This window comes from Erythrolamprus reginae, chromosome 1 (assembly GCF_031021105.1).
Source record: "Erythrolamprus reginae isolate rEryReg1 chromosome 1, rEryReg1.hap1, whole genome shotgun sequence".
Classification (NCBI taxonomy): domain Eukaryota; kingdom Metazoa; phylum Chordata; class Lepidosauria; order Squamata; family Dipsadidae; genus Erythrolamprus; species Erythrolamprus reginae.
The window spans coordinates 423,243,656-423,268,656 of NC_091950.1; the positions used below are offsets into that span (position 1 = coordinate 423,243,656).

The 25,001-nt window shown below is 41.4% G+C and overlaps 1 protein-coding gene across 2 annotated transcripts in view; it reads right to left on the minus strand.

The window, feature by feature from the left end:
• The window catches only part of GOSR1 (golgi SNAP receptor complex member 1), a 40,593-nt gene extending 17,246 nt beyond the window's left edge, over window positions 1-23,347 (minus strand). Inside the window, exons 1-6 of one of the 2 annotated variants that reach the window (XM_070735435.1) lie at window positions 23,185-23,347; window positions 19,114-19,228; window positions 15,328-15,415; window positions 10,424-10,531; window positions 6,355-6,446; window positions 2,291-2,365 (exon numbers count right to left, since the gene is read on the minus strand). In XM_070735435.1, the coding sequence (XP_070591536.1) occupies window positions 2,291-2,365; window positions 6,355-6,446; window positions 10,424-10,531; window positions 15,328-15,415; window positions 19,114-19,228; window positions 23,185-23,230 (524 nt within the window). In that variant the 5' untranslated portion in view covers window positions 23,231-23,347. Of the gene's footprint in view, window positions 1-2,290; window positions 2,366-6,354; window positions 6,447-10,423; window positions 10,532-15,327; window positions 15,416-19,107; window positions 19,229-23,184 lie in introns of both variants that reach the window. The other variant, XM_070735434.1, reaches the window with a different exon arrangement.
• Between the last annotated feature and the right edge of the window lie 1,654 nt (window positions 23,348-25,001).

Sequence of the window (25,001 nt, forward strand, 5' to 3'; positions counted from 1 at the left end):
TTCTTTTAATGTATTAGATTTGTTACATTGTTGTTATTGTTGTGAGCTGCCCCGAGTCTATTGATTTATTATTATTATTATTATTATTATTATTATTATTATTATTATTATTTATTAGATTTGTATGCCGCCCCTCTCCACAGACTCGGGGAAGCTCACAACAGCAATAAAACAGTGTACAATGGACAAATGTAATATTTAAAAAATATCTAAAAAACCATTATTTTAAAAAACATACAACACAAGCATACCATACATGAATTATATAGGCCCGGGGGAAATGTCTCAATTTCCCCATGCCTGACGGCAGAGGTGGGTTTTAAGAAGTTTGCGAAAGGCAAGGAGGGTGGGGGCAATCCTAATCTCCAGGGGGAGCTGGTTCCAGAGGGTTGGGGCCTCTAATAATAATAATAATAATAATAATAATAATAATAATAATAATAATAATCACAATCCCAGGAGACAGAAGAATTGAGGAGAAGCAGCTAGAGAAATTAGTGAAATACGAAGATCTAAAAATCGAGGTGCAACGACTCTGGCATAAGCCAGTGAAAGTGGTCCCAGTGGTACTTGGCACACTGGGCACAGGGCCAAGGGATCTCAGTGGACATTTGAAAACCATCGGAATTGACAAAATCTCCACCTGTCAATTGCAAAAGGCCGCTTTACTGGAATCGGCAAACATAATTCGCCGCTACATCACGCAGTCCTAGGTCCTTGGGAAGCGCCCGACTGGTGATGAAATACAAAATCCAGCATAGTGATCTCGTTTGCTGTGTTGCACTGACATAATAATAATAATAATAATAATAATAATAATAATAATAATAATAATAATAATTTATGACGGTTGCAGCGTCCTGAGACCTCGTGATTCCCTTTGGCGACCTTCCGGCAAGCAAAATCAACGAACAAAATCAGATTCACTTAACAACCGTCTTGCTACCTCAACAGCTGCAGTGATTCGCTTAACGGCGGTGGCAAGGAACATCATAAAATGGGACAAAATTCACTTCACAAATCCTGTTTCCAAAGTTACTTCCAATCTTGGAGTGGGGGCAGAGGAAATAAACCTCGAAGCGGCAACAATAACACTAATGACCAGAGAATCACACAAAAAAAAATCCCTCCTCTATTTACCGTATTTTTGGAGTATAAGATGCACCATTTTCCTCCCTAAAAGGGGCTGATAATTTGGTTGTGCATCATACTCTGAATGCAGCTTCTCCCCGCCCCCCCAGCCCTAACTAGCTGCTAACGATTTTCCCAGCTCTTACCTTGCAGGCTCTTTCATTGTTTCTCTCTGCAAAGAATGTTTTCCAAGTCCTAAGTCTTTGCAGCGTTTGTTCCATTGCTCTAACTTGCTTTGAGTAAGTTTCTTTCCAGCCCTAACCAGGTGCTAACAGTGTTCCCAGCTCTTACCGGTTTGCAAGCTCTTTCATTGTTACTCTCTGCGAAGAATGCTTTCCAAACCCTGTCTTTGATTTTGTTTTCATTCTCTATTTGCTCCAAATGTTTCTTTCCAGCGCTAACCAGGTGCTAACGATGTTCCCAGTTTTTACGGACTTGCAAGCTCTTTCATTGTTACTCTCTGCAAAGAAGAATGTTTTCCAAACCCTGTCTTTGTAGGGTTTTTTTTTTTTCATTGTTTTACTTGCTCCAGATGTTTCTTTCCAGCCCTAACCAGGTGCTAACAGTGTCCCCAGCTCCTAGCAGTTTGCAAGCACTTTCACTGTTACTCTCTGCAAAGAAGAATGTTTTCCAAGCCCTAAGACTTTGCAGAGTTTTTTCCATTGCTCTACCTGCTAAAACTATTTCTTTCCAGGTGCAAATGATGTTCCCAGCTCTTACTGGCTTGCAAGCTCTTTCTTTGTTACTCTCTCCAAATAAGGTTTTTTTAAAGCCATAACCAGGGGATAAAATAATGTGCTGAAACTGACCAGAGTAAGGACGCTAGAATATCTGGTAAGCAGATTCTTTTCCCTATTTTCCTCCCCCAAAACTAAGGTGAGCCTTATATTCCGGTGCACCTTATACTCTGAAAAATACGGTAACTCAGAACTAAAGAAGCTTCTTGCTTCTGAAGAAGGGAAACCTCTTCAAGGAAAGACAAAGTCCAGTAGCCTTTTGGAAAAAAAAAAAGCAATCTAAAAGTCAGTATGTTGAGTTATTGATACCAAACAACAAAGGCAGGGACACAGACAAAATCAGTAAGTACAAATTGGGAAGAGTAATGAATTTAGCAATGAATTTAGGAGAAGAAAATCCCAACATGGGAACGGTCACTTACTTCCGGAGGTGTTCGTTCTCCTTCAAGAAAAGTTCCGTTCGTCTGTTGTTGACTCCGCAACCGCTTTTGTACGACCTGAAAAGTGTGAAGGGGAAAAGAAGAGAAGGGAAAAGAGATGATAGACTGGTGGACTTATGTTCAAATCCAAACCAGATTTCAAAAAAGATGCCAGGACTTATTTATTTCAAAAAGAGAATAATATTCTAGGGAAATTTCTAACCAAGAATCAAGCGAAATTGATAGGGAAAGTGTAGTGAACTCCCTGCATTGAACCCAGGGCCAAATTTGCAATCTTTGATTTGATTAGGTCCAAAACAGTAGGTTTGATTTTAAAAGATAATATGATTAGTTGGTCTAGGAATTTTGGAAGAAATATAGATTTAGATGCATGGGAGCGGGTTTGGTCATTTAACTGGAAAATAACTAAATCGGTATCGTTCAAAGAAAATCAGATTAAGATGTTTTATAGATGGCATCTGCCTCCCAACAGGCTAGCAAAAATGTTTCCAAACACTTCTCCAAACTGCTGGAAACATAAGACAGAAATTGGTTCTTACTACCATGAATGGTGGACTTTCTTTCTTTCTTTCTTTCTTTCTTTCTTTCTTTCTTTCTTTCTTTCTTGATTTATTGTATTTATATGCCGCCCCTCTCCAGAGACTCGGGGCAGCTAACAGCAATAATAAGACAGCATACAATAATAATCCAATAATAAAAACGATTAAAAACCCATTAATATAAAAACCAAACATACATACAGACATACCATGCATAAAATTGTAAAGGCCTAGGGGGAAAGAGTATCTCAGTTCTCAGAGGTGGGTTTTAAGTAGCTTATGAAAGGCAAGGAGGGTGGGGGCAATTCTAATTTCTGGGAGGAGTTGGTTCCAGAGGGCTGGGGCCGCCACAGAAAAGGCTCTTTCCCTGGGTCCTGCCAAACGACATTGTTTAGTCGACGGGGCCCGGAGAAGACCCAAAACTGGTCGCTGGGATTCGTGCAGCAGAAGGCGGTCCCTGAGATAATCTGGTCCGGTGCCATGAAGGGCTTTATAGGTCATAACCAACACTTTGAATTGTGACCGGAAACTGATCGGCAACCAATGCAGACTGTGGAGTGTTGGTGTAACATGGGCATATTTGGGAAAGCCCATGATTGCCAGAAAGCCAAATCATATTGGAACAAAAGAGAAAAATGGCTAAAAGAAATTACACACCAGGAAATCAGGAAAACTCCAGAATTTTTCCTATTAGGCTTTGCTACACACAAATATAAAAAAGACATACAATATTTGATAAATCATATTGTGATAGCTACTAGAATTGTTTTTGCGCAAAGATGGGAAGAGGCAGAAGTCCCAAAAGAAGACGAAGGAATTAGGAAAATTATTGCAGTGTTTCCCAACTTTGGCAACTTGAAGATATTTGGACTTCAACTCCCAGAATTCCCCAGCCAGCATTCGCTGGCTGGGGAATTCTGGGAGTTGAAGTCCAAATATCTTCAAGTTGCCAAGGTTGGGAAACACTGAATTATTGAATGTTCAGAGCTGGACATGATGACGAGGCGGTTGAAGAACCAAGAAGAGTCGGAATTCTATAAAATCTGGGATAGCGCCCCGAGTCTTCGGAGAGGGGCGGCATACAAATCTAATAAATTATTATTATTAATTATTCTTGTTATTATTTGGTTGAATAAAAGAAATTCTCAATGAATTCAAGGTTATATACATTTATTATTCTGAAGTGCATATAAATAGAGGAATGAAGTAGATTTTTTTTTCTTTTTCCTCTGAAATGATCTAATCAACAAAAGTTTTTCTTTTCTTACCATGGAGACTTCTATTCTGAGCGGAGCGATTGTAGCTCCTTTTTTTGTTATGTGTTTTGTTTTGTATTTTTATGTATGTGTGTTGTGTCTTGTTTTTTTATTTTTTATTTAAAAAAAAGGAAAAAAAGAAAAGAAAAGAGATGATTTATAGGCAGAGGTGAGTAAATGTTACTGGTTTACAAGGGGGATTTCAACTCCTAGAATTTTTGAGCGTTGAAATCCATCGGTCTTTAAGGGGCTACCAAAGGGGTACCATTGCCCACTCCTGATTTACGAGAAACATACACACACCTACACACACAATTCCCCCCCCCCCCGCCCCGGATAATTCTCAACTGCTTTCTTCGCAATATTACTTTTCAAATCCATTTCAGCCTCCTGCGTGTGTTTGCCACCATCGTAACTTTAGAAGCCGGTCATAGGTAATTTGAGGGTATCGTAATTTTGAACAGTCATTAAGTGATTGGTCATAGGTAGAGAACTCCCTGCATTGAACCCAGGGCCAACTTTGCAATCTTTCATGTTGTGTGCAAATAAACCTCTCTCTTTCTCTTGCTATCTCTCTCTCTCTCTCCTTCTTTCTCTCTTTGACTTTCTGTCTCTTCTCTCACTGTCTCTCTCTCTCTTTCTCTCCCTTTCTCTCTCTCACTCTGTCTTTCTTTCTTTCTGTCTTTCTTTTTTTCTTTCCTTCTTTCTCTTTCTTTCTTTCTCATTCTCTCCCATTTTGTCTCTGTCTCTTTTTCTTCATCTCTCTCTCTCTCTCACACACACACACACTCTTTCTTTCTTTCTCTCTATCTCACTCTGTCTTTCTCCCTCTCTTCCTCTTTCTCTCTCTGACTTTCTCTCCCTCACTGTTTCTGTCTGTTTCTCTCTCTCTCTCTCCCCCTCTTCCTCTCTCTCTCTCTCTCACACACACAGAGAGTTGTTTATAACAAGATCATGCCCTGTTGTTTTTGGGAGTGTGTGAAGTTCAAAGCCTCCAAGGAATATAAAATGTTATTTGAAGTTCAGGGATTGGAGCTAAATAAATACCATCATAAGGCAAGTAAATTATTTTTATTATTAGCTTCAAGACAATTGCAGAGGCCTGCAATAATAATAATAATAATAATAATAATAATAATAATAATAATAATCTCCATCTGTCAATTGCAAAAGGCCGCTTTACTGGGATCAGCAAATATAATTCGCTGCTATATCACGCAGTCCTAGGTGCTTGGGAAGCGCCCGACTGGGGATGAAATACGAAATCCAGCATAGTGATCTCGTTTGCTGTGTTGTATTGACATAATAATAATAATAATAATAATAATAATAATAATAATTTATTAGATTTGTATGCTGCCCCTCTCCGAAGACTCAGGGCGGCTCACAACAATAATAAAACAGTGTGACAATGTGAACAAATCTAATATTAAAAAATCATCTAAAAAACCCATCATTTAAAAACCATGCAACACACGCATACCATACATAAAAATATAAAAGCCTGGGGGAGGTGTCTCAATTCCCCCATGCCTGGCGATACAGGTTGGTCTTAAGTAATTTGCGAAAGACAAGGAGTGTGGAGGCAGTTCGGATCTCCAGGGGGAGTTGATTCTAGAGGGCTGGGGCCGCCACAGAGAAGGCTCTTCCCCTGGGGCCCGCCAGATGACATTGTTTAGTCGACAGGACCCAGAGAAGGCCAACTCTGTGGGACCTAACCGGTCGCTGGGATTCATGTGGCAGAAGACAGTCCCGGAGATATTCTGGTCCGGTGCCATGAAGGGCTTTATAGGTCATAACCAACATTGTGACCGGAAACTGATCAGCAACCAATGCAGACTGCGGAGTGTTGGTGTAACATGGGCATACCTGGGGAAGCCCATGATTGCTCTCGCAGCTGCATTCTGCACGATCTGAAGGTTCCGAACACTCTTCAAAGGTAGCCCCATGTAGAGAGCCCCATGTAGAGAGCGTTGCAGTAGTCGAACCTCTTTGGCAACCTTCTGATGTGCAAAGTTCATGGGGATGGGGGCAGATTCACTTAGCAACCGTGCCAATAACTTAACATCAGTGATTCACTTAACAACGGTGGCAAGGAAAGTCATAAAATGGAGCAGCACCCACTTCGCAAATGTAAGCGTGAAAAATAATCGTGCTAACTTTTTGCGGTGCTGTTGCAACTTCCAAACAAATAGCTGTACGTTGAGGATTACCTGTAATTGTAATAATATTGTGAAAACAGTTAACTTACTCAATATCTTTCCGGACCGAGCCCATGAGGTTCTCTCTTTCCCGTACCGCCATGAAGTTCGTTTTTGTTTTGTGGAATTCATGGGTGTAATCCTGTCGTGGAGAGAGAGAGAGAAAAATAAATGATTCCAATGGTTTGAGAACCAGCAACTTAGAAGAGAATTTGCAGCCTTCAACCATTAACCAAAGCTGAGTTAAAGTCCATATATTGCTACTGTTCTTCAAAGGTGAGGTTCAGAGAAGCTAAAATAGACATGCCCAACCTGTGTTTTCCCCCAAAATAAGACCCAGTCTTAGATAGCTAGATGATAGATTAGATAGATAAAATAGATTAGATAGATAGATGATAGATAGATAGATAGACAGACAGACAGACAGACAGAAAGACAGACAGAAAGATAGATAGATGATATATGAGATAGATTAGATGGATAAAATAGATTAGATAGATAGATAGATAGATAGACAGACAGATGATAGATAGATAGACAGACAGATGATTGATAGATAGATAGATAGATAGATAGATAGATAGATAGATGATATATTAGATATATTAGATGGATAAAATAGATTAGTTAGATAGATAGATAGATAGATAGATAGATAGATAGATAGATAGATAGATAGATAGACAGACAGACAGACAGACAGACAGACAGACAGAAAGATAGATAGATAGATGATATATGAGATAGATTAGATGGATAAAATAGATTAGATAGATAGATAGATAGATAGACAGACAGACAGACAGACGATAGATAGATAGATAGATAGATAGATAGACAGACAGACGATAGATAGATGATATATTAGATATATTAGATGGATAAAATAGATTAGTTAGATAGATAGACAGACAGACAGACGATAGATAGATAGATAGATAGATAGATAGATAGATAGATAGATGATATATTAGATATATTAGATTAGATGGATAAAATAGATTAGATAGATAGATAGATAGATAGACAGACAGATGATTGATAGATAGATAGATAGATGATATATTAGATGGATAAAATAGATTAGTTAGTTAGTTAGTTAGTTAGTTAGATAGATAGATAGATAGATAGATAGATAGATAGATAGATAGATAGATAGATAGACAGACAGACAGACGATAGATAGATGATATATTAGATATATTAGATGGATAAAATAGATTAGTTAGATAGATAGACAGACAGACAGACAGACGATAGATAGATAGATAGATAGATGATATATTAGATATATTAGATTAGATGGATAAAATAGATTAGATAGATAGATAGATAGATAGATAGATAGATAGATAGACAGACAGACAGATGATAGATAGATAGATAGATAGATTGATAGATAGATAGATAGATAGATAGACAGACGATAGATAGATGATATATTAGATATAATAGATTAGATGGATAAAATAGATTAGATAGATAGATAGATAGATAGATAGATAGATAGATAGACAGACAGACAGATGATTGATAGATAGATAGATAGATAGATGATAGATAGATAGATAGATAGATAGATAGATGATATATTAGATATATTAGATGGATAAAATAGATTAGATAGATAGATAGATAGATAGATAGATAGATAGATAGATGATATATTAAATAGATTAGATGGATAAAATAGATTAGATAGATAGATAGACAGACAGATGATAGATAGATAGATAGATAGATAAGATAAATTAGATAGATTAGATGGATAAAATAGATTAGATAGAGAGGTAGACAGACAGACAGATAGATAGATGATAGATAGATAAGATAAATAGATTTTGATGAACTTCCGGCTGCCCCATTGGTCCATTTTCACCCACCCCAGGCTTCAGGAGGCTTTCTTGAAGCCAGGGGTGAGCAAAAACATCTGAAAAGAAAGTCAGTCTGTTTTTGGGGGTCAAGGGAAAGGGAGGGTCTTGCCTTCTCTTTCTGCTCAAGATCCCCAAGGACAATTGGGGATCTGTGGGACACAGAATGCTGGACTCAATGGCCAATTCAGCAGGGCTCTTCTTATGTTCCTATGTCCCTTTTCTTCCTTGCCCATTCCCTCCTTCTGAACTTTCTCCATCACTTACATACTCCCTCCCTAACTTTCACCCTCCCTTCCTTCCTCCCTCCCTTCCTCCTTTTCTTTCCTTCCCTTCCCTCCTTCCTAACTCTCTCTATCACTTCCTTCCTTCCTCCTTCCTCCCTTATTTCTTAATCCAGAGGGTCATTAAGGCAGAATTAGACAGATTCATGGATGCCAAGGGTATCAGAGGTGGTGATTGAAAGGGATGTCCATGTGCCGCCTCTATGTTGGTTGAGGCAGGCAGGGTTCCCTTGGGTCCCATTTGTTGGGGGTCAAGGGAAAGGGAGGGTCTTGCCCTTCTCTTTCTGCTCAAGACCCCCAGGTACAATTGGTGGGCCATAGGGGGACACAGAAAGCTGGACTCGATGGGCTTTGGCCTGATTCAGCAGGGCTCTTCTTATTAAGTTCCTTTTGAAATGTGGCTGGTTTCAAGCATTTTGCTTGTGAATTTCAACTCCCAGAATTCCCGTCATAAACATTCAATAGCGAAATTGATTTAAACTTGACCCAGATGGGAAAGAAAGAATCCTTGCAACAATTAAAAAAATAAATTAAGGTGAGGATAGAAATCTATCTATCTATCTATCTATCTATCTATCTATCTATCTATCTATCTATCTATCTATCTTTATCTATCTATCTATCTATCTATCTATCTATCTATCTATCTATCTATCTATCTATCTAATCTATCTATCTATCTATCTAATCTATCTATCTATCTATCTATCTATCTATCTATCTATCTATCTATCTATCTATCTATCTAATCTATCTATCTATATAATCTATCTATCTATCTATCTATCTATCTTTATCTATCTATCTATCTATCTATCTATCTATCTATCTATCTATCTAATCTATCTATCTATCTACCTATCTAATCTATCTATCTAATCTATCTATCTATATAATCTATCTATCTATCTATCTATCTATCTATCTATCTATCTATCTATCTATCTAATCTATCTATCTATCTAATCTATCTATCTATCTATCTAATCTATCTATCTATATAATCTATCTATCTATCTATCTATCTATCTATCTATCTAATCTATCTATCTATCTATCTATCTATCTATCTATCTATCTATCTAATCTAATCTAATCTATCTATCTATCTATCTATCTAATCTATCTATCTATCTATCTATCTATCTATCTATCTAATCTATCTATCTATCTATCTATCTATCTATCTATCTATCTATCTATCTATCTATCTATCTATCTATCTATCTATCTATCTATCTATCTATCTATCTATCTAATCTATCTATCTATCTATCTATCTATTAGATTTGTATGCCGCCCCTCTCCGCAGACTCGGCGCGGCTCACAGCAATAATAATACAATGTAAACAAATCTAATATTTAAGTTAATTTAAAACCCCAATTTAGAAACCAATCATACATACTAACATACCATGCATAAATTTTATAAGCCTAGGGGGAGGGAAAGTCTCAATTCCCCCATGCCTGACGACAGAGGTGGGTTTTAAGGAGCTTACGAAAGGCAAGGAGGGTGGGGGCAACTCTGATATCTGCGGGGAGTTGGTTTCAGAGGGTCAGGGCCACCAGTTCCCCTGGGTCCCGCCAAACGACATTGTTTAGTTGATGGGACCTGGAGAAGGCCAACTCTGTGGGACCTAACTGCTCGCTGGGATTCATGTGACAGGAATGTTTAATGCTTGATTATAAAAGGCTCAGCCAATACAGAGAGTCCTCGACTTACAACAGTTCATTTAGCGACGGTCACAGTGTCCCGGGATCATGTGATCAATTTTTTGTGACCTTCTGACTGGCAAAGTCAACAAGGGAAGCCGGATTCACTTAACGACCCTATGTCTAACATAACGACGGCAGGGATTTGCTTAAGAACGGCAGCACAAAGAACAGGGCGTAAAATTTGGAAAAACCCGCTTAACAAATGTCGTAAGTCGAGGACCGCCTGCAAACAGGTGAGGCGGCCTTACCTGTAAGATGTCTCTGTGCCTTTGCAGGGTGTGCATCAGAGCCGCGTTGAGGGAGGGGACGCCAGCACTGTTGGTGTACTCTGCCATTTTGTCGTTGACCGCGGTCAGCTGCAACAGAGAGGAAGGAGGAGAGTGTTAGCCGCTTTGAGAGACAAGCGATTTTCGTGGACGTGTAACAAACAATTCAGTAAGCAGCAAACAACGCCTCGAATATATTGAGATTTAAACAGATTAATAGAGTTGGAAGGGACCTTGGAGGACATCTAGTCCAACCTCCCGCCCAAGCAGAAGACCCTACACCAGGGATGTTCTGCCTCACTGGCTCAGGCAATGCGTAACAGTCCAAGGAAAAGAAATCAAACACACACGTGCTCTGCTAATCAGCAAACTTGTATTAAATAAACAAAAAAGGGTTACTCAAAACAGTTCTTAGTGTCCAAAAACAATGAGAGTGCAAGGCTTACTTCAGCCGCATACAAAAACACAGGGAAAAACAAACAAAGACAACCTGGAGTGAGCAAAGACGTTTCAGGAGTCCTTTTGAATCTTTGAAGCAAACAGCAAGTCCCAGAGTTTTCACCTCCCACTTGTCTGAAAAAGCTGGGTTGAAAACTCCAACGGCACGGAACAGAAACTTCAGAGCAGGAACCACAAAATAACACAGATAAACAGCCACAGTTTGCCTTGTGCCTTTGTTCCCTTTTATACCTTTAGCCCTCATTAAGGGAACCACACCCAGCACTCAGTATAAGAACCACACCCAGCCCAGGTGCTACTCTGATGACTTGTAATACTCCTTCAGTCGATCCCTTCTCTGCATAGCTCTTCTGCTACGCAGATCAATATATTGATCTGCAGAAGAATCCAGAGACGAAAGACTGTCTGAGGGACTGTATGCCAAATCCCCTGGGCTGTCTGCTGAATCCTGCGTACCAGTGGCCTTGTCCTCCTGGCTGTCTGCCACGTCTTCCTGGCTGTCAGCCAGGCTTTCGCATTCAGTGTGTGCCGCGTCTCTCCCATCTGTGGGAGCAATGGCTGGCCCAAGCCCAAACACAACAAGTGATGGTGAACCTTTTCTCCCTCGGGTGCCAAAAGAGTGTGGGGACGCTATAAAGTGTATGCGCGAGTGTCCACATCTATAATTCAATGCCTGGGGGAGGCGAAAACAATTTCCCCCTCCCCATGCAGGCCCTCTGGAGGCTGGGAACGGCCTGTTTCCCAACTTCTGGTGGGCCCAGGAGGCTCCTGTTTTGCCCTCCCCAGGCTCCAAAGTCTTCCTTGGAGCCGGGGGAGGGTAAAAATGTCCTCCCCCATCCTCCCAGAGGCTCTTTGGAAGCCAAAAATCACCTCACCAGCGCACACATACAAATCCAATAAATAAATAAAATAAATAAATAAATACACATGCATATTGAAGCTGAGCTAGGCCAACAGCAGGATTAGACAGATTCATGGATGCCAAGTGTATCATAGGTGGTGATTGAAACGCATGTCCATGTGCCGCCTCTATGTTGGTTGAGGCAGGAAGGATTCCCTTGGGACCCATTTGTTGGGGGTCAAGGGAAAGGGAGGGTCTTGACCTTCTCTTTCTACTCAAGATCCCCATGGACAATTGGGGGGACACTGTGTGACACAGAATGCTGGACTCAATGGGCTTTGGCCTGATTTGACTTTCCTTCCTCCCTCCCTCCCTCCCTCCCTATTAGATTTGTAGGCCGTAGACTCGGGGCATCTAACAACAATAATAAGACAATATAAACAAATTTAATACTTAAGTTTAAGTTAAATTAAGAAACCCTAATTTGAGAAACCAATCATACATACAGATATACCAAGCATAAATTTTATAAGCCTAGGGGGAAGGGAATATCTCAATTCCCCCATGTCTGACGACAGAGGTGGGTTTTAAGGAGCTTACAAAAGGCAAGGATGGTGGGAGCAACTCTGATCTCTGGGGGTAGCTGGTTCCAGAGGGTCGGGGCCGCCACAGAGAAGGCTCTTCCCCTGGGTCCCACCAGACAACATTGTTTAGTTGATGGGACCTGGAGAAGGCCAACTCTGTGGGACCTTATCGGCCACTGGGATTCGTGCGGCAGAAGGCGGTCTTGGGAGATATTCTGGTCCAATGCCATGAAGGGCTTTATAGGTCATAACCAACACGATCAGCAACCAATGCAGACTGGGTCCCTTGGGTCCCATTTGTTGGGGATCAAGGGAAAGGGAGGGTCTTGCCTTCTCTTTCCGCTCAAGATCCCCATGGACAATTGGTGGGCCACTGCGGGACACAGAATGCTGGACTCATTGGGCTTTGGCCCGATTCAGCATGGCTCTTCTGAGGTTCTTAGGTTCTTATGTTCCTAACAGCTCGGGTGCCAGCAGATATGGTTCCGCCTGCCACCTGTGGCACCCGTGCCATAGGTTTGCCATCCCTGCTGTAGGTCATCTAGTGCAGGGGTCTCCAACCGCCGGTCCGCGGACCGGGCCGTTGGGGGTTTTCAGCTGGTCCGCGGCGCCAGGGCCCCCTCGGCCTTTCCGCGCTGCCCACCGCCCGCCTGATTTGCCCCCTCTGCTCCTCTGCCACCTCCTGCCTTTCACCGCAGCTCCTCCCGCACCCGGAACGCACGCCCTGCCCACCTCACATTTGCCGAGAGGACTTTCGCCCCGGGCTCTCAGCAAGGGGGCTGCATGAGAGGCGGGGCCGGCGGAAGGTGATATTCAATGTCGGGGGCGCACGGGCAGTTTTGCGCGCGCTCCCTATCTCCCTGCTAGCCCACTCGGAATACTGTATTCAAAATAAGAAAAGCCTTCGCCGGCAAAGGCTTTTCTTATTTTGAATACGTATTCCGAGTGGGCTAGCAGGGAGACAGGGAGCGCGCGCAAAACCGCCCGTGTGCCCCCGACATTGAATATCACCTTCCGCCGGCCCCGCCTCTCATGCAAACCCCCTTGCTGAGAGCCCGGGGCGAAAGTCCTCTCGGCAAATGTGAGGCGGGCAGGGCGTGCGCGCGTCACCGCTGAGAAGAACGGAGAGAGAACGAGAGTGAGTGAAAGCAACAGACAGCAAGATAGAGAGAAAGTGAGAAAGAGAGAGTGAGAGAAAGGGGGGGAGAGAAAGAGATAGCAAGAGAGAGAGAACAAGAGAGAGAAAGAGCGTGAGAAACAAAACAAGAGAGAAAGAGTGAGAGAGAGAGAAAGCAAAAGAGACAGAAAGAAAACAAGAGAGAGAAAGTGAGAAGAAGAGAGAGAAAGAGGGGGAGAGAGAGAGAAAGAGAGAGGGGGGAGAGAGAGAAAGAGAGGGACAAAGAGAGGGAAAGGGGGGAGAGATAGCAAGAGAGGGAGAGAGAAAGAGAGAGGGAAAGGGGGAGAGAGGGGGGAGAGAAAGAGGAGATAAAGGAAGAGGAGAGAGAGAAAGGAAGAGAAAGAAAGAAAGAGGGATAAAAAGAGAGAGAGTGAGAGATGCTCAGTGAGCCTTTCTTTGAAGTTGCCTTTCTTTCTTTCTTTCTTTCTCTTTCTTTCTTTCTTGCTCTTTTTCTTTCTCTCTTTTACCTTTCCTTCCTCTATTTCTTTTCTTTCTCCTTCCTACCTTCTTCCCTCCCTCCCTCCAGTCCTTCCTCTCTTACTCTCCCCTTTCATAAGTTTCCTTGCTTCCTTCCTCTGTTCCTGTCCCTTCCCTCTTTCCTTCTTTCTTCCTTCCTTCCTTCCTTTCCTCCCTTCCTTTCCTCCCTCCATTTCTTGCTTTCCTTTTCCTTCCTCCCTTCTTTCCTCCCTCATTCCCTTCTTTCACTCCTTCCTCTCTTACTCTCCCCTTTCACACCTTTCTTTGCTTCTTTGCACCCTTCTTCTGTTCCTGTCCCTTCCCTCTTTCCTTCCTTCCTTCCCACCCTCCGTCCATTCATTCACCCATTCCTCTCTTGATCGCCCCTTTTACAGCGCCGCTGACAGCTAGCTCCCCCCCCCCCCACCGGGCCATGGAAAACTGGTCTAGCTGAAAGCCGGTCCCTGGTGCAAAAAAGGTTGGGGACCTCTGATCTAGTGCAACCCCCCTGCCCAAGCAGGAGACACTACACCATTTCTGACCAATGGCAGTCCAGCCTCTTCTTGAAAGCCTCCAGGGATGAAGCTCCCATCACTTCTGAAGGCCACTTCTGTTCCATGGGTGGATTGTTCTCACTGTCAGAAAGTCCCTTCCTGTTTCCAGTTGAATTTCTCCTTGGTCAGTTTCCATCTATTATTCCTAGTCTGGCCTTCAGGTGCTTTGGAAAATAGCCTGACCCCGTCCTCTCTGTGGCAGCCCCTTAAGTACTGGAAGGCTGCTATCCTGTCTCCCCTGGTCCTTCTTTTCATTCAACTAGGGACAGAAGGAAAAGGGGGGACATGATCGAAACATTTAAATAGGTTAAAGGGTTAAATAAGGTCCAGGAGGGAAGTGTTTTTAATAGGAAAGTGAACACAAGAACAAGGGACCACAATCTGAAGTTAGTTGGGGGAAAGATCAAAAGCAACATGAGAAAAAATTATTTTACTGAAAGAGTGGTAGATGCTTGGAACAAACTTCCAGCAGACGTGGTTGGTAAATCCACAGTCACTGAATTTAAACATGCCTGGGATAAACATATATCCATCCTAAGATAAAATACAGGAAATAGTATAAGGGCAGACTAGATGGACCATGAGGTCCTTTTTTGCCGTCAGTCTTCTATGTTTCTATGTAACTAGCTATGCCCAGTTCCTGCAACTGTTCATCATATGTTTTAGCCTCCATTTATCCCCTAATCATCTTTGTTGCTCTTCTCTGCACTCTTTCTGGAGTCTCAAACTCTTTTTTTAGAGTGTGGTGATCAAAACTGGATGCAGTACTCTAGTTTTACTAAGGCTTTATAGATCTACCACAATGTCTGCCTTACCTTTCCCAAGAGTTGTTCAATCTCCACAGCCATCGCTTCAAACATGCGGTCTTGGCTGGATCCGTTCAGGAGAGGGGTTGTGTCCGAGCTAAGAAAGGAACACAGGGGTAACATTGAGGTTTAACATATAGTAGGAAATCTTCATTCACATTTATTTGAGTTTTATCCTAGTGTTATTAGAAACCTAGAAGACTGACAGCAGAAAAAGACCTCCTGGTCCATCTAGTCTGCCCTTATACTATTTCCTGTATTTTATCTTAGGATGGATCGATGTTTATCTCAGGCATGTTTAAATTCAGTTACTGTAGATTTACCAACCACGTCTGCTGGAAGTTGGTTCCAAGGATCTACTACTCTTTCAGTTAAATAATATTTTCTCACGTTGCTTCTGATCTTTCCCCCAACTAATCTCAGATTGTGTCTCCTTGTTCTTGTGTTCACTTTCCTATTAAACACTTCCCTCCTGGACCTTATTTAACCCTTTAACATATTTAAATGTTTCGATCATGTCCCCCCTTTTCCTTCTGTCCTCCAGACTATACAGATTGAGTCCATGAAGTCTTTCCTGATACGTTTTATACTTAAGACCTTCCACCATTCTTGTAGCCCATCTTTGGACCCCTTCAATTTTGTCAATATCTTTTTGTAGGTGAGGTCTCCAGAACTGAACACAGTATTAAAGATAAATAAGGCAATGGGTCCAGATGGCATCCATCCCAGAGTTCTTAAAGAACTCAGATCTGTCATTGCTACCCCCCTGACTGATTTGTTTAACCAATCCCTGTTAACAGGAGATGTTCCTGAGGATTGGAGAATGGCCAGTGTTGTGCCTATCCACAAGAAGGGCAGTAGAGAAGAAGCTGGAAACTACAGGCCAGTTAGCTTGACATCAGTTGTAGTTAAAATGATGGAGACTCTACTCAAAAAGAGGATAAATCAGCATCTAAAAAACAATAACTTATTGGACCCAAATCAGCATGGCTTTACTGAAGGCAAATCGTGTCAGACTAATCTCATTGAGTTCTTTGACTATGTCACAAAGGTGTTGGATCAAGGTGGTGCCATGGATATTGCCTATCTGGACTTCAGCAAAGCCTTTGATACGGTTCCACATAAAGAGCTGATAGATAAATTAGTGAAGATTGGACTTAATCCCTGGATAGTTCAGTGGATTTCAAGCTGGCTGAAGCATAGACATCAGAGAGTTATTGTTAATGGCGAGTATTCTGAGCAGAGACAGGTTACAAGCGGTGTGCCACAAGGGTCTGTTCTGGGTCCTATTCTTTTTAATATGTTTGTGAGTGACATAGGGGAAGGTTTGGTAGGGAAGGTTTGCCTATTTGCCGATGACTCTAAAGTGTGCAATAGGGTTGATATTCCTGGAGGGGTCTGTAATATGGTAAATGATTTAGCGTTACTAGATAAATGGTCAAAGCAATGGAAACTGCAGTTTAATGTTTCCAAATGTAAAATAATGCACTTGGGGAAAAGGAATCCTAAATCTGAGTATTGCATCGGCAGTTCTGTGTTAGCAAAAACTTCAGAAGAGAAGGATTTAGGGGTAGTGATTTCTGACAGTCTCAAAATGGGTGAGCAGTGTGGTCGGGCAGTAGGAAAGGCAAGTAGGATGCTTGGCTGCATAGCTAGAGGGAGATTGTGATCCCCTTATATAGAGCGCTGGTGAGACCACATTTGGAGTACTGTGTTCAGTTCTGGAGACCTCACCTACAAAAAGATATTGACAAAATTGAACGGGTCCAAAGACGGGCTACAAGAATGGTGGAAGGTCTGAAGTATAAAACGTATCAGGAAAGACTTAATGAACTCAATCTGTATAGTCTGGAAGACAGAAGGAAAAGGGGGGACATGATCGAAACATTTAAATATGTTAAAGGGTTAAATAGGGTTCAGGAGGGAAGTGTTTTTAACAGGAAAGTGAACACAAGAACAAGGGGACACAATCTGAAGTTAGTTGGGGGAAAGATCAAAGGCAACATGAGAAAGTATTATTTTACTGAAAGAGTAGTAGATCCTTGGAACAAACTTCCAGCAGACGTGGTTGGTAAATCCACAGTAACCGAATTTAAACATGCCTGGGATAAACATATATCCATTGTAAGATAAAATACAGGAAATAGTAAAAGGGCAGACTAGATGGACCATGGGGTCTTTTTCTGCCGTCAGTCTTCTATGTTTCTATGTTTCTATTCCAGATGTGGTCTCACCAGCGGGATCACAATCTCCCTCTTCCTGCTTGTTATACCTCTAGCGATGCAGCCAAGCATTCTACTGGTTAGTTTTCACAACTAATGCAGGACTGGAACTCATCATCTCCTAGTGATGGGCCTAAAGACATCTAATTGGCTTTCATGCCTAAGGCAGACTAGAATTGCTTCTCTCCTGGTGACCCAGCTGGCTTTTATGTTTAAGGCAGGACTAGAACTCATCACTCCTGCTTTCTATTCAGCACCTTAACCACTACACTTATCTGGCTCTCTTTTCATTTTTAACTTGTTTCAAGCATTCAGACCAGCTGGAGGTCCAAGGCAACTCAACCCAGGTAGTCCTCGACTTACTACAGTTCACTGAATAAACGTTCAAAGTTATAATAGCACCGGAAAAAGTGATTCGTGGCCGTTTTTCACCGCTACGACCTTTGCAGCATCCCCGTGGATGTCCAAGGTCACGTGGTCTCCTTTTGCAATCTTTTTGGTGAGCAAAATCAATGAGGGAAGCCAAATTCACTTAGCGACCACGTTATTAACTTATTAACCGCAGTGATTCACTGATTGTGGCAAGAAAGGTCATGAAATGGAGCAAAACTCACTTAACCGATATCTCACTTTAGGCTCAACTCTGGTCATTGAGGACTACATATGTAGCAGAAGCTTGGCAATATCTGCAAAATTTAATACATTTAAATAAAAGTAAAATAGTTAAGGATAGGCTGCAAATGTAGGCTTGAATAGAGGAAAAGCAAGGCCTTACTTCCTCCACCGAGCTGCCTATTCAAACGTTCTAAGAATTTCCCAAGCGACACCTCAAGATGATTTAATAATAGAAAAAAATAAATATTGTGCAGAAAGGACCAAATTAACTCTGGAAATTAGAAATAATGATGAATCCCTATTCAATAACTGCTGGGATCCCTTTTACCGCTGGTGAGAAAAAAAGAACAATTTGCCCAACAAATGTTAAGAATTCTATATATATAGATATACATATCTGGTGTCAAAAAATTTTCTTTTTCAATGGATGAATGAGTTAAAGATATATGGTAAAATTAAATTGATCTACTCAAAATCTCTTTGCCTTGCTATACAACACTTCCTTTTATTTATTTATAATTCAGAATATTAGCTATATTGTAACGAGCTATCGAGAATATTTTTAGTTCATATTTTCAATACAGATCTACCGTACACCTGCCTGCCTTTTTGTTTGTTCGTTTTGTCTTCTGTCTACTGTCAAATGCATATTGTCTAGGTTATTATTTGCTACACAATATTTGTTTCTTTATTTTTTTTGTTCTGTATCTCTACATGTTTACATTGTTATTTGTACCAAAATGTATTTACTGTATTTATTCTTGTAAATAAAAACTTTATTAAAAAAAATAGAATTTCCCAAGCAAGATTCCTTTAGTCCTGAAATTTAAAAAATTTCAAACAGCCAGAAGTGCAAAAACAAAAGCCAATGGAGAAAGTGAGCTGTCGGACATGGAAAAACAATTGACCATCATCATGAAAAAACCCGAATGAAGTAGCAGTGTGATAGTACCTATACCTGTCGCGTCTTCCATCGCGAGAGCTGCCATGACTGTAGCTGGTGCACAATTTGCTGAAAGAGACCAGCTTGAGGTCCAGTTCATTTTCCAACTGCCGGGCCTGTTTCCTTAGATCTGTCAAAAGAGCAAGAAGGAGAAAAATGGTCAAAGCAGTGGAAACTGCAGTTTAATGTTTCCAAATGTAAAATAATGCACTTGGGGAAAAGGAATCCTCAGTCTGAGTATTGTATTGGCAGTTCTGTGTTAGCAAAAACTCCAGAAGAGAAGGATTTAGGGGGAGTGATTTCTGACAGTCTCAAAATGGGTGAGCAGTGCAGTCAGGCGGTAGGAAAAGCAAGTAGGATGCTTGGCTGCATAGCTAGAGGTATAACAAGCAGGAAGAGGGAGATTATGATCCCGCTATATAGAGCGCTGGTGAGACCACATTTGGAATAATACTGTGTTCAGTTCTGGAGACCTCACCTACAAAAAGATATTGACAAAATTGAACGGGTCCAAAGACGGGCTACAAGAATGGTGGAAGGTCTTAAGCATAAAATGTATCAGGAAAGACTTCATGAACTCCATCTGTAGAGTCTGGAGGACAGAAGGAAAAGGGGGGACATGATCGAAACATTTAAATATGTTAAAGGGTTAAATAAGGTCCAGGAGGGAAGTGTTTTTAATAGGAAAGTGAACACAAGAACAAGGGGACACTATCTGAAGTTAGTTGGGGGAAAGATCAAAAGCAACATGAGAAAATATTATTTTACTGAAAGAGTAGTAGATACTTGGAACAAACTACCAGCAGACGTGGTAGATAAATCTAAACTAAATTTAAACATGCCTGGGATAAACATATATCCATTGTAAGATAAAATACAGAAAATAGTATAAGGGCAGACTAGATGGACCATGAGGTCTTTTTCTGCCGTCAGACTTGTTTCTATGTTTCTAAAAATCAATGCTTTGCTGCCTTCTTCCAATCCTGCAAAATTCACCTGCAACCTTGTTGAAATGACTTGTTGGGAGATTCTAAATCGGGGTGACCCAACTCCCAGAGTTCCCCAGCCAGCCAAGCTTACAAACTAAAAGAAATTGGACTCTCTAAGAAAGGAAAGCAATCCAAAATCAGGATTTATTATTTTTTTTTGCAGAGCCTGACCGGTTCATACATTCGAAGGGGGAAATCTTTGCAAAGCAGCAGCAACTGAAGAATCAGGAAAATTCTTCTATTTGCATTTTTCTGGAGTTCACTTGGTGCAATTGAGGGCATCTTGTAAAGATAGAGGTGTGGGAGTTGAAATCCACATATCATAAAATTGCCAAGGTTGAGAAACCCTGCATTAACACCTACATATCTTAAGTGCCCAAACGCCTAGGTATAAAGTCAACCTTATACTTTGCACCATAGGAATCTCTTGTGGGAATCTGTGTTTGGAGGAAGGGAAGAAGTTTAAGTTTTATTAGATTTGTATGCCGCCCCTCTCCGAAGACTCTTGGGTCTGTCTAAACTGACCTTTTTTGGACCCCAGGATCTCAATTGTCAACTGTTGTACCCACCAGCTCCATTATTACTATTACTACTAGTTTTTTCTCATCATTCCTATCACCCATCTCCTCCCACTTATGACTATGACTGTAACTTCTTGCTTGTATCCTTAAGATTTCCATTAATATTGTTTCCTGATTGCTTATTTATGACAATTATTAAGTGTTGTACCTCACGATTCTTCACAAATGTATCTTTTTTTTTTATGTACACTGAGAGCATCTGCACCCAAGACAAATTCCTTGTGTGTCCAATCACACTTGGCCAATAAAAATTCTATTCTATTCTAGATAGAAAATGGATGGATGGATAGATAAGATAAATAGATTTTCTTTTATATACACTTAGAACATACGCATCAAAGACAAATTCATTGTATGTCCAATCACACTTGGCCAATAAATAATTCTATTCTATTCTAATTTCTAATTTATGCATGGTATGTTAGTATGTATGATTGGTTTTTAAATTGGGGTTTTAAATTAACTTAAACTTAAATATTAGATTTGTTTACATTGTATTATTATTGCTGTGAGCCGCCCCGAGTCTGCGGAGACGGGCAGCATACAAATCTGATTAATAAATAAATAAATATTCTATTCTATTCTATTCTACTCGTCTATTCCTATCGAAATCCTATGAATTTCCTATGGAAATCCTTATGGAAATCTACAGGTGCTTTCCCACTCCCTGAATATGGTTCACCCTTCCAATTCTTGCAAGACAAGCTTCACTGGGCTGGGTCTCCCACCAGCGCTTCAGGTAGAAAGAGCCTCCATCTCCAAGAGCAGTCTATCTCAGAGCTCCCACTTTCCCCCCTTTTAAAGTGGGAGGATGACCCCGCTGCTCCCTTGGGCAGCCCCCCAACTTTGGCTGGGCGCTTCTGAAGACCCATCCCCCCCAACTCCCCAGCCCAGAGACCTCACCTACCCCCACCCCACCCCGAAAGAGCCCAGATATTTTGCCCTGCAACGACCCCTCTCTCCAGCCTCCACCCTTGACACCCCTACCCCCAGAAGATTTAGGGTTGGGGGGGCTCCTTTCTTTTCTTTTTAAATAAAGTTTATTAATTTTTCATTTTAAAAAAATCATAAGAAATACAAGAAGTAGTTCTACATTGGTACATTCTTGTATATTTTGAGCTTCATTACATTTTGTAAACGTATGTACATTTAATTGCACTACACTTAATATACTTATTATTATTATTATTACTATTATTATTATGCTGAATACTGTATTTGTATACTTATAGGTTGTACTCTTCTATATACTATTATTCTTATAGGTTATGCATTTATATACAGTGTTCCCTCGATTTTCGCAGGGCATGAGTTCCGAGACTGCCCGCGAAAGTCGAATTTCCGCGAAGTAGAAATGCGGGAGTAAATACACTATTTTTTGCTATAAACAGTATCACAAGCCTTCCCTTAACACTTTAAACCCTTAAACTGCAATTTCCCATTCCCTTAACAACCATTTAAATTATTACTCACCATGTTTATTTATTAAAGTTTATTAAAAAATATATTTATTAAAAGCGGATGAAAGTTTGGCAATGACATATGATGTCATCGGGCGGGAAAAACCGTGGTATAGGGAAAAAACCTGCAAAGTGTTTTTTAATTAATATTTTTGAAAAACAGTGGTATAGACTTTTCGCGAAGTTTGAACCTGCGAAAATCGAGGGAACGCTGTATATATTTACATAATGTACTTCAATTTTAGAACTTTCTGTTTATTTTGTTTTCTATGTCGAATCCATTGATACCATCTATCCCAAATTTCTGAATCTTTTTGGCCTCCCAAATCGATGGTTAATCTATCCATCTCTGCACATTAGTATATTTTTCTAATTACAGTATTGTGTTTTCTGGGGGAATTTCTGAATCTTTCCAGAATTGGGCAAAGGTGATTCTAGCCGCCATGGTAATATGAAGTATCAGATATTTGATATAGGTGGGTTTTTTCAACATTCCTAAAATAAAATTTTTTATTATTATTTTTTAATTATTTTAATTTTAATTTTTTAATATTCTTAATAAAAGGAGTTCCGGTGTATATTCAATTTGAAGTTGTGTGACCTCTTGCAAGCATTTGTGTATTTTAATCCAAATTCTTTTGGTATCAGGGCACAACCACCACATGGGGGTGGGGGCTCTTTTCAACAGTTACACACACACACATCATCCTCGACTTCTGGGCTCGGCCCGACGCTCTCGAGAGGACCTCCCGGCCTGAGTTCCATCATCCACAGCCTGCAGAGCGATGCCATAACCCATCTCCTTCCGGGGCGGTGTGTATGGGATGGAGGGGGGGGGATGCCATTCCCTTTTCCCTGGCGTCTCGGGGATGGGCTGGATTCCACCCCCACCCCCCGCGGGGTTGGGGATGATGGGTGTTGTAGTCCAACCAACCCTGCAGGCGGGGCGGGGCTGGACGGTTCGCCTATCGGCTTCTAGGGGTCAAAGCGAGGAACTTCCCGGACGCCCCTTCCATTGAGGGGAGCCTACTCCCCGCCGCGCCCACTACTACTCACCCTCCCAGTAATTGCTGCTCCCCGCCGCCGCCGCCGCCGCCGCCATCTTTGTTGACTAACGTCAGCTCTCCCGGACGCAAAGCCGGCAGCGCGCTCGGTCATAGAGTGGGCCGGCCAGAGCGCCCCCTGCATTCGCTTCCGATGATGGAGTGCCCCGCGCGGCGCCTTCTGTATGGTAGGCGAGAACCAGGAAGCGCGGAGCAGACCGACCTCCTAACTCTTCGCGCTGCCCCCTTTCGGCGATGGCCCGCAAGGTCCTCCCGGGTTGATTTCTTTTTTCTTCTCCCGCTTGGTGATGAATAATCTTTAAAAAAAGACTGCGGGGCGGGGACGTCGCTTAACCCGCGTCTGCTCTTACACGTGTGCGTGTGGATGTATGTTCGCGTGTTCGAGATTTTAATGAAAGTTAAGGGCGTGGAGTTGATGTCCGGGATGGTCTCCGAGGCTTCTGCTGCATTCTTTGGGCTGAATTGTTTTCACCATTTATTTAAAGGCTGATTTATTTTATTTATTACCTCGACTTCTACGCCGCCCAATCGCAATGGGACATTAATAACATATTTATTATCTCACCATTTTAATCTTTTATACTGACAGGAGGCAGATGGGCCGCGAATAAATTTAATAAACAAATGGGCAATTACATAGGAAAGATGGATGGTAGACATAATTTTTTTTTATTTATTTATTTATTTTGTCCAATACACAATGAGGGTTTTAGTGGGTATATATCTATATACACATAGTAAAATACATGATGAAGGTTATAGAGGAGATACTCATAGTAATATATATCTGAGAAAGAATAGAAAAGAAGGTATAGTAATAGAACATATCAATGAAAGAATAGGAGAGATATAGGAATAGAAGAAATGTATAGGAGATATAGGAGAGCAATAGGACAGGGGACGGAAGGCACTCTAGTGCACTTGTACTCGCCCCTTACTGACCTCTTAGGAATCTGGATAGGTCAACAGTAGATAATCTAAGGGTAAAGTGTTGGGGGTTTGGGGATGACACTATGGAGTCCAGTAATGAGTTCCACGCTTCGACAACTCGGTTATTGAAGTCATATTTTTTACAGTCAAGTTTGGAGCGGTTAATATTAAGTTTAAATATTGTGTGCTCTTGTGTTGTTGTGGTTGAAGCTAAAGTAGTCACCGACAGGCAGGACGTTGCAGCATATGATCTTGTGGGCAATACTTAGATCTTGTTTAAGGCGTCTTAGTTCTAAGCTTTCTAGGCCCAGGATTGTTAGTCTATTCTCATAGAGTCTTCTGTTTCGAGTGGAGGAGTGAAGGGCTCTTCTGGTGAAGTATCTTTGGACATTTTCAATGGTGTTAATGTCTGAGATGCGATATGGGTTCCAAACAGATGAGCTGTATTCGAGGATGGGTCTGGCAAAAGTTTTGTAAGCTCTGGTAAGTAGTGTGAGATTGCCAGAGCAGAAGCTACGCAGGATTAGATAAATTAGACTAGATGCTAAAACATATGAAGAGCAGTTGCAGGAACTGGGCATGGCTAGTTTAAGGAAAAGAACGAGCAGGGGAGACATGAGAGCAACCTTCCAGTATCTCAGGGGTTGCCACAAAGAAGAGGGAGTCAAGCTATTCTCCGAAGCAACTAAGGGGAGAACAAGAAGCAATGGATGGAAACTAAACAAAGAGAGAAGCAACTTAGAACTAAGGAGAAATTTCCTGACAGTCAGAACCATTGATCAGTGGAACAGCTTGCCTCCAGAAGTCATGAATGCTCCAACCCTGGAAGTTTTTAAGCAGATATTGGATAACCATCTGTCTGAAATAGTGTAGGGTCTC